Source organism: Podarcis filfolensis (assembly GCF_964270895.1).
Source record: "Podarcis filfolensis genome assembly, chromosome: 7".
NCBI lineage: Eukaryota > Metazoa > Chordata > Lepidosauria > Squamata > Lacertidae > Podarcis > Podarcis filfolensis.
Window position 1 is genome coordinate 24,838,658 of NC_139603.1, and position 8,856 is coordinate 24,847,513.

Consider the following 8,856-nt stretch of genomic DNA (forward strand, 5'->3'; position numbering starts at 1 on the left):
CTCTGTACAGGAGCATGGCTCATAGAAACCTGTAGCCTCTCTACCCCCTCTGATCCTCTAAATCAGGGGTGGGAACCCTGTGGTGCACCAGATGTCACCAGACTACAGCTCCTATCATTGCTGACCATAGATTACACTGGCTGAGGATGATGGGAGTTGTAGTCCAATAACATCTGGAAAAAGCCACAGCTTTTCCACCCCTGCCTTGAGTAAACAAAGTGAAGACTGCAGAAGTCTGAAGCCTCTAGACCAGGACTGGGGTGCCCAAAGCTTCCCCCTCCCTCTTGATTTTTTTCTGTATCAGACATTTATCACTGCCCTTTAAAATTATCACTTGCCATATAAACATCTGGTCTAATGGATCAACACTAAATGGAAACTTTTGGTTTCAATAGTACAGGTCGCTGCTTGTTCTGGTGCAGCGTAAACCACTCTGTCAGTATCAGTTGCAAAGGCTGTTATCATTGATCTGCGGGAGCTGTACAGTTGTCATCTGAATTAGAGGTTTTCCAGAAACTTGAGTATTCCCTTATGAAAACAGCATTTTAGCTCAATCTGCATTGGCCTGTCCATAGCATTCTCCTTCTGCATCTGTTACTTTGGATCTTCATTGATTGCTTGCGATTGTAAACTCCTGCACTGTAAATTCCTTACAGTGCCCATATATTAATGGGAAAATGTGTGTGTCTCTCTCTCCTCCTCCTGTTCCAACACCCTCTCTAGGAAATGTGACTGGAAATGGCAACTCTACATTCATTTCAAGCGGGCAAGTGATGAATTTCAAAGGTGAAATCATCGTCGTCTACGTGAGTCAGAATTCCCAAGAAGGGTCTATGTCTCCCGGATCGAGTGACGACAGCCTGGGCAGCCCAGTGCAAGAGGAAAATCTGGACCGCTGCGAGACCTTTGTGGGCAACGCTCGCCAATATAAGGAAAAATGTGCTGAGATGAATTCGTATCACAGTGTGGGTGATGAACCGCCGAGCATTGTGGGAGAGTACAAGAGAACTGCTGGGCCTATAGCTCAAGAAGAGATGCATGAGAGTCAGAAACTTTTCTCTAGTGAGGCCTCGCCGCCTGTGCAAGAGGAGGGAAAGCCAGGGCAGTTTCTAAAGCAATCATTGCACTGATGGAACCAAGGCCTGAATTGCTGGTTTCTGGCATTTGGTCAAAAGGACACAATGACTGAATGTGTTCTAGCAAACAGCACCTGGGTAGCAATCTTCTATTTGTTGTCGTCGTCAGAACGCTGCGGCGGACCGATGAGAAGTAGGGTCTTTTCTGGATGACGATCCCTCTGCTATAAAAGGAAGCAGGAAACTTCAGTACGCTTTGGTGCTATAGGGTACGTCTCTCACAACAAGCTGAATATTTCAGGATTCAGATGCAAGAGGCATTGCTGCTGTTCCAAATGCTCCAAATGTCTCGGGAAATAAGCTCCCGAGCATCTTGTACATATCGCCAAACTTATCTCGTCTTGCATCTTGTTAGAACGGTAGACCGGCTGTTAGGGAGAAACTCTGTTCAGTTTGCTTTTAAAGTTGAATTTGCACTTTCTGGAACAATAGGAGAACCAAAACACAGCCGTCTTTCAAAATCCACACTTACTTAAATGGTGCACTTCAGTTCTCCAACCAAATGTTTACAAAAATGCATATCTTAGCGGGGAATGTGTATAGAAATAAATACCTTTGTGCAGAAACATATAAAAATGCACAATATCAGGAGAAACAGCTTGCAAAAATGGGCAGATTAGTCAAAACGGCAGAGAAAAATGTGTTTATTAGGAGAAGATTGCACTAAAATGCTGAAGAATCTTTATAGGGTTGTTTTTTTTTGTAAAATCACGAATTGCTGCATAAATGTGGAGAACTGAATTTAAGACTGGAGAAATGATGACCTCAGAGAACCGCAACTGACAGACCCTTCCGTCTCTTAAACAGGAGTCATGTGTTTTTTTCCATTTGATAGGCTTGAGGTTAACCTTGGCTATGGAAAAGACGCCACTGGTTTCAGACAGGTTTCAGACAGGTTTTCTTATTTAAATGTCCATTCACCACCTTGCCCTTTAAAAGCAAATCCAGTTTTTAAAGGGGTTTGCAAGAGCTACTCTGGGTCTAGGCTTGGTTGGCTTTGGGCTATTGCAGGCTCCTGCTAATCACTGCTCTGTGCAGCTGGTTTCTGGTGCAAACTTACAGAACCAGGAGCTCAGCCTTGGAGAAGACTGGTTTGTTTGAGCAGAACATAATGGGTTTTTTTCCCAAAACAGCTCCACTGCTCAATATTTCATTTGCTGCATAGCCTCGGATTCTGAATTTTAAAATTTTAAACATCGTTTTAGCACAGACTGTCAGCCATAGTTTATTTGTAGCTAATATCGTTCCATCAAGTTTGATGGGCTGGGCGCCAAATAACCAAGGAAGGGGGCTACCAGCTGCATTTGGCTCTGACTCCTCCTCTTCCCAAGCCTTGGTTATTTTTAAATTCCCACTAGCCTTTTCCTTGCCCCAGTTCTTTTCTGAATGCCTGTGGGTGTCATGTTGCTGGGTCCAGTAACAATCAACAAGAATGAGGAAACATTTTATAAAAAAAGAGATTTATTCCATACCCTCCAAGATAGGGATGTCCTGTTCCATAATAATAATAGTAATTGTTGTTGTTGTTGTTAATATTCTGCCCTTCTGACTGGGTTGCCCCAGCCACTCTGGGTAGCTTCCAACATATATAAAAACATAATAAAACATTGCCCATTAAAAGGCTTCCCTATACAGAGCTGCCTTCAAATGTCTCCTAAAGATGTCATCTCCTTGACATCTGATGGGAGGGTGTTCCACAGGGCGGGTGCCACTACTGAGAAGGCTCTGTGCCTGGCTCCCTGTAGCTTCACTTCTCGCAGTGAGGGAGCTGCCAGAAGGCCCTTGGAGTTAGATCTCAGTGTCCAGGCTAAATGTTGAGTGTGGAAATGCTCCTTCAGGTATTATCCCTGCTTCCTTTCAGATATATACAGATACACACACACACACGGCTGTGCCATGGTGCTCAGCAGCCTTACGTACAGCCTCACCTGCTAGCAAACCACCCAACACTCATCAAATCCCCACCACTATCGTGTTATACCAGGTGGCTTCCAACATATATAAAAACATAATGAAACATTAAACGTTTAGAAACCTAAGCCTTATACAGGGCTGCCTTCAGGTGTCTTCTAAAAGTTGTATAGTTACTTATCTCCTTGGCTTGTGGGTCACATAACTCCATACCCTCCAACATTTCACCGATGAAAACAGGGATGTCCTAAGCAGGAGATTACGGGATTATGTAAATTACGGATTACGGAACGTCTTATGTAAATCCAGGATCGGCTCTGGGAAATGGGGAAACTTGGAGGGTCTATTATTCAGAGGAGCCTCTTAAGAGCCTGTGCAAGAACCTCAACCTACAGGCCTAAAGAAACTGCCCATATTACAGGACTCAAATTGCCCTGACCTTAACAGGGAGAAGGAAGATTTTTCTGCCAAGACTGGGTCGCCTTCCACTGGCTGCGTAAAGTAAACCCTTCCGTTGCAGACTCTCATCAGTCAGGAGCAAAAATGCTCACAAGACTACTCACATTGCCCTCTGCTGGCCTTCTTCTTCTCAGCTGACGCAGCTGACTCATCACCATGCACTTTAATGCCCTAAAAAAAGGGAGGACATTGGCCTCTCTCCATCCCTCCCTCCTATTCATGTGAATATGAGACAGCGGCATTAGGTACTGAAGAAGGAAAATATGCCTTGCTGAGGGCATGGGTATCTGTGGTGTGACAAGGTTATATTTGGAGTTTTGAGAGTCTGGAATAGATATAAAACCTAGCTTATATATGATGATACCCTTACGGAACTCAGTGCAAGAAGCATCTCATAGAAAAGAGGGGATGAAGAGAAATGGTTAGCCTATCAATAATCATTAGAGAGGAAACTATGCCTTGCTTCACTTCAAGAAGAGGAGTTTATAATACTGTTTTCATAGAATCATAGAGCTGGCAGGGACACCAAGGGTCATCTAGAACAACCCCCTGAAATGCAGGGATCCTCCCGGGGGGGGGCTTGAACCACCAACCTTCTGGTTAACAGCGAGAGGCACTGACCCATTGCGCCATGCAAAAAGCATGCTTAATCGCCCCTCTGTGTTTTCGTTGGCCTACTTGTTCCTTGCAAAAGATGGAGATGGGATATTTGGGGACTTCTGGTGGGGGGGGGAGAAGGTGAAATTCTAAGGATTTTCAGTTTTCTAAGAATCGATGCTTTTGAATTATGGTGCTGGAGGAGACTCTTGAGAGTCCCATGGACTGCAAGAAGATCAAACCTATCCATTCTGAAGGAAATCAGCCCTGAGTGCTCACTGGAAAGACAGATCCTGAAGCTGAGGCTCCAATACTTTGGCCACCTCATGAGAAGAGAAGACTCCCTAGAAAAGACCCTGATGTTGGGAAAGATTGAGGGCACAAGGAGAAGGGGACGACAGAAGACGAGATGGCTGGACAGTGTTCTCGAAGCTACGAACATGAGTTTGACCAAACTGTGGGGGGCAGTGGAAGACAGGAGTGCCTGGTGTGCTCTGGTCCATGGGGTCACGAAGAGTCGGACACGACTAAACAACAACAACAACAATGACGTGGCCAAAAACATTGTCCTTTCTTCTTCTTCATTAAAAAATGGAAAAAAGTAAGCACCACCTAGTTTCTTTCCCTGTTCCTCATCTTTCCAATGAACTTGTGCATTTCTCACAAGCATGCAGGCAGAAACGAGTAATAGCTAGTGATACCTGCAGAGATGGGGCCTCAGCCACTACATTTTTTTATGTCTCAGGAAACTTGTGCAACATGAAACTTCCAAGCACATGGAAATGCTGCCTTTGAATGTTAGCTCCTCTCATGCTTCATCTTTAAATTTAGCAGATGTAAACTGCCATAGATGGGGGGGACGGGGCGGGGCGGAATTAAATTCAGTTTGAATTTAAAAGCCTACTTCCCTACTTTTCACTTTCTAAAAGCATCTGTGAATCAAGACACAGCCATTCTTTGAAATTCAGGCTTATCTGAATTTTGCAATGCAACGCTCCGGGCACAAGAATACATATACTAGGGCTAAAGTCTGTGTATATATTACAGGAAAGAACACGCAAACTGCATACTTCGTAAAAATGCATATATTGGGGACAATTGCATACAAAAATGTGTATATGAAGAGAAATTCACACTAAGATGCTGATAATTTTTCTCAATTTGCATCTTCGAAACTTTGTGTTAAAAAAGGAATTAAAAAGTGTTCAAAAACAGACCCCACCCTTTTAAAAAAAACTATCATCGTCAAAGAAGTTGGGCTCAATTGATGCTCAGATTGGGATCTCTATCTGAAGATTATGGGAAAGGTTGGGACAAAGCACAGTGCAGAAAACAGTGTCTCTGCCCGCTCAGTTTACAACCTTTTGCTTTAACAAATGGAAGGCGCTTGGAACTGGATTTTGGGGGCGGGGGCTGGATTTGTTTAGCATCGAACTCAGTGGTTATGCAAAGCAGTGCTTTGATTTGCTTTGCTGAGACAGGCTGGCATGGGTTTTCTTTTAGAAGTTCCTGGTCCACATTTACTGCACGCACAAAAACGCCTTAAGACCTCTCTCCGAAAAAAAATCTCTGTGAAAAAGGCTGTAAAAACAGAAAGGCAGCCCTAAGCGCTCATCTGTCTTTAACACCAGATGGTATGAGCTCATCTACTCCTCAGCAGCAGAAGAAAAGCAAACGTTGTTGTTGTTGTTTTAATTACCACTCGATGCAGGAACGGTGCACAGTAGTAGATCACCTTTATTTCTCATCCAATCCCTGTAAACATAAGAAGAGCCCTGCTGGATTGGACCAAAGACCCATCTATTTTTAAATTTTATTTCACAGAATTTATATTATATATTGCTTGATTGTAATAAACAAAACCTGCAAGCATTGCCCTCCCCAGCATCCTGTTCTAACACGGCCAATCAGATGCCTATGGGAAGCCTACAAATAAGGATGCAATCACTTTCCACTCTTGTGATTCCCAGCACACTGCCTCAGATCCCGGAGGGAACATATAGGCATCATGAAAATTAGCCAATGTAATCCTCTTTGCCTAACCCCGTTTTAAAGCCATCCAGATTAGCGGGTGCTATGCACTGAGCACAATCCTCCATTGTCTCCCAAGGCAGACAGATGCCAACAATAACAACTACACCTTGTGGGAGAGAATTACCGTATTTTTCGCTTTATAAGACGCACCAGACCACAAGACGCACCTAGTTTTTGGAGGAGGAAAACAAGAAAAAAAATATTCTGAATCTCAGAAGCCAGAACAGCAAGAGGGATCACTGTGCAGTGAAAGCAGCAATCCCTCTTGCTGTTCTGGCTTCTGGGATAGCTGCGCAGCCTGCATTCGCTCCATAAGACGCACAAACATTTCCCCTTACTTTTTAGGAGGGAAAAAGTGAGTCTTATAGAGCAAAAAATACGGTACTTTTTTTTTTTTTTTTTAGTGATGCACTGTGCGAATAAGCACTTTCTTTTGTCTGCCTTGGTTCTTTCAACATCCAGCTGCATTGGATGACCCTACGCAGTGCTATTTTTCTAGAAAAAGGGGTGCCTGAACTCACCATGAATGTCTCCCTTGTTCTCTTTTAATGGCAATGGCACCCACCTGAGGTGTGACGGAACTGAGTTCCTGTGAGTTCTAGCTGGGGAAAAAGCCCTGACCCTAGGTTCTACTATTTGGAGGAGGAAAAACTTCTCTCTACACACTTTTCTACACTATTCATAATTTTATACACTTCTCTTATGTTTGCTGTACAGTGACCAAATAAATCACTCACGAGCAAATGCATTTTAATAAAGCAGATGACTTCATGAATCTTTCGAAGCGTTCTTTAAGTTGGGGAGAAGAAATGAAAAGCACTTATACAATTTCCAGGGACATCTGGATGAATGCAAATGACTAACAAGCCAAAAGCTATAACGATGAGCTGGAGTTTGGTACCTCACTGGGATTACATCTGTGTCCCAGTTACCTCAGGAATGCGGCTGCGGCATGCACCATTTAAAACCATGTATGTTAGTGGAACATCTGCCGTTTCTTTCATCTGCTGCAGAGCTCAGGAGACGCCTTTTCTGCACTCAACAACTTTCGGCTAGATATTGCAATTGGCCTGAACTGCCTCAACTATTTCCTAGCAGAGCTTATCTGCCTGGTTTCTAGCACCTACACCCGATTCTCTTCAAAAACCAAATATGCATTTCACAAATGAGTTTGGAGCTCTATTTGGAACAAAATTACACCCATGGGAGCAAAAGGTGTGTGCTTTTGCAAATAGTTTCAAGAACCCAGACAACTGTGAGAAAGAGTGCCGTCACGTTGAGCACCTCGCAGTTATTGAATTATACCTTCTATTTGTTGCGTACTTGAAGTTCCCTCTAAGCCTCTGTAAGTGCCTCTAAGTATGTACAGAGTGTCTTTCCTTCAGTCACACGTAACTGCAATTCAATGTTGCGCAAATAATTCCATGACCACCACCAGGAGTAAACAATCAACATCTCTGTGGCGGTGGGAAGAGACCTTTCTCAGGGCATCTTGGAACCTGGCAGCATCGCTGATAATGCGGAGTGTTGCAAACCCTCATTGGATCATGCAAAAGGTGGACGCTCTTTCAACCTCCACTGCTTTTCCCTAGTAAATAAAAGGCAATTGCACTCTTGGCATTTCCCTGCTAGGCATGAGGGAGAAAGCTGGTTCAAATTTTAACGAAAAACTACCTAATCCACACTTTCCAATACCATGAAGGAACTAAACTGACTTTTCACACTTCTCTGGGCCATAGGCACCATCTCTGGGGGCCCCTGGGGGCCAAGGTACCCACAAATATTTTACTGTGAGTGCCCAGCTGGACGACCCAATATGGTGCACGCATGATGTCATATGGCGTGCCAAAGCCTGACTGGGCTCATCACAGCCACAGGAGAGTCTGACAGGGCCCATCACGCCCTCCAAAAACGCCCCACCACAGCATGTGACATCATGTGCACAACACACATGATGTCACACACGTGTCAGGTACCCACTTACTCAGATGCAAACCCTTTTTTCCTGTTAGTAAGGCTTGTTTTCTGAGAAAATATGCAGACTATTTGGATAAAATCGCATCACATTTACTTGGGAGTAGGGATGGGTGGGTGGGTGCATTTTGGCTTCTATTTGCACTGTGATCATAGGAGTGCAATTCTAAGCACACTTACTTACTTAGTAGCAAGTGCTACTAAACACAATGAGACTTCAACTACTCAGCAAACATACACGGGCTTGCACTGAAAAGGAATATACATAACTGAACATACAAGTCCTGTTGACCCATATGGAAGTTATTTCCAAGGGAAGATATTCAGGACTGCAGTCACAAAGAGCCACTCCCCCCTCCCTTGCTTTTGTTGGCTGAGATTTTGGCTGTGGACTTCAAACTAAGCACTGAGCTCTGAGTTTCACTTTCATTTCACATTTACCACAGCAGTTTAGTTTTAAGTTTCATTTCTCTTTCACTGTGTAGGCTCCTCCTGTCTTTCCCTTATTGATTCCCTATCAATCTCCACCCTTTCCTCTTCAGTTGAGGTGACCAGAACTGGACACAGTATTCCAAATGGCATTATAATATTGGCAGTCTATTCTTTTCCTACATGGGGAATATAAAGGTAAAGGGACCCCTGACCATTAGGTCCAGTCGTGGAAGACTCTGGGGTTGCAGCGCTCATCTCGCTTTTCTGGCCAAGGGAGCCGGCGTACAGCTTCCGGGTCATGTGGCCAGTATGA

The 8,856-nt window shown here is 44.1% G+C and overlaps 1 protein-coding gene across 1 annotated transcript in view; it reads left to right on the plus strand.

Moving 5' to 3' along the window:
• Positions 1 to 5,001, plus strand: part of TNFRSF11A (TNF receptor superfamily member 11a) — a 41,985-nt gene extending 36,984 nt beyond the window's left edge. The window contains exon 10 of the mRNA XM_083623866.1: positions 724 to 5,001. Coding sequence (XP_083479992.1) covers positions 724 to 1,130 — 407 coding nt within the window. The 3' untranslated portion in view covers positions 1,131 to 5,001. The remainder of the gene's footprint in view (positions 1 to 723) is intronic.
• The last annotated feature ends 3,855 nt before the right edge of the window (positions 5,002 to 8,856 follow it).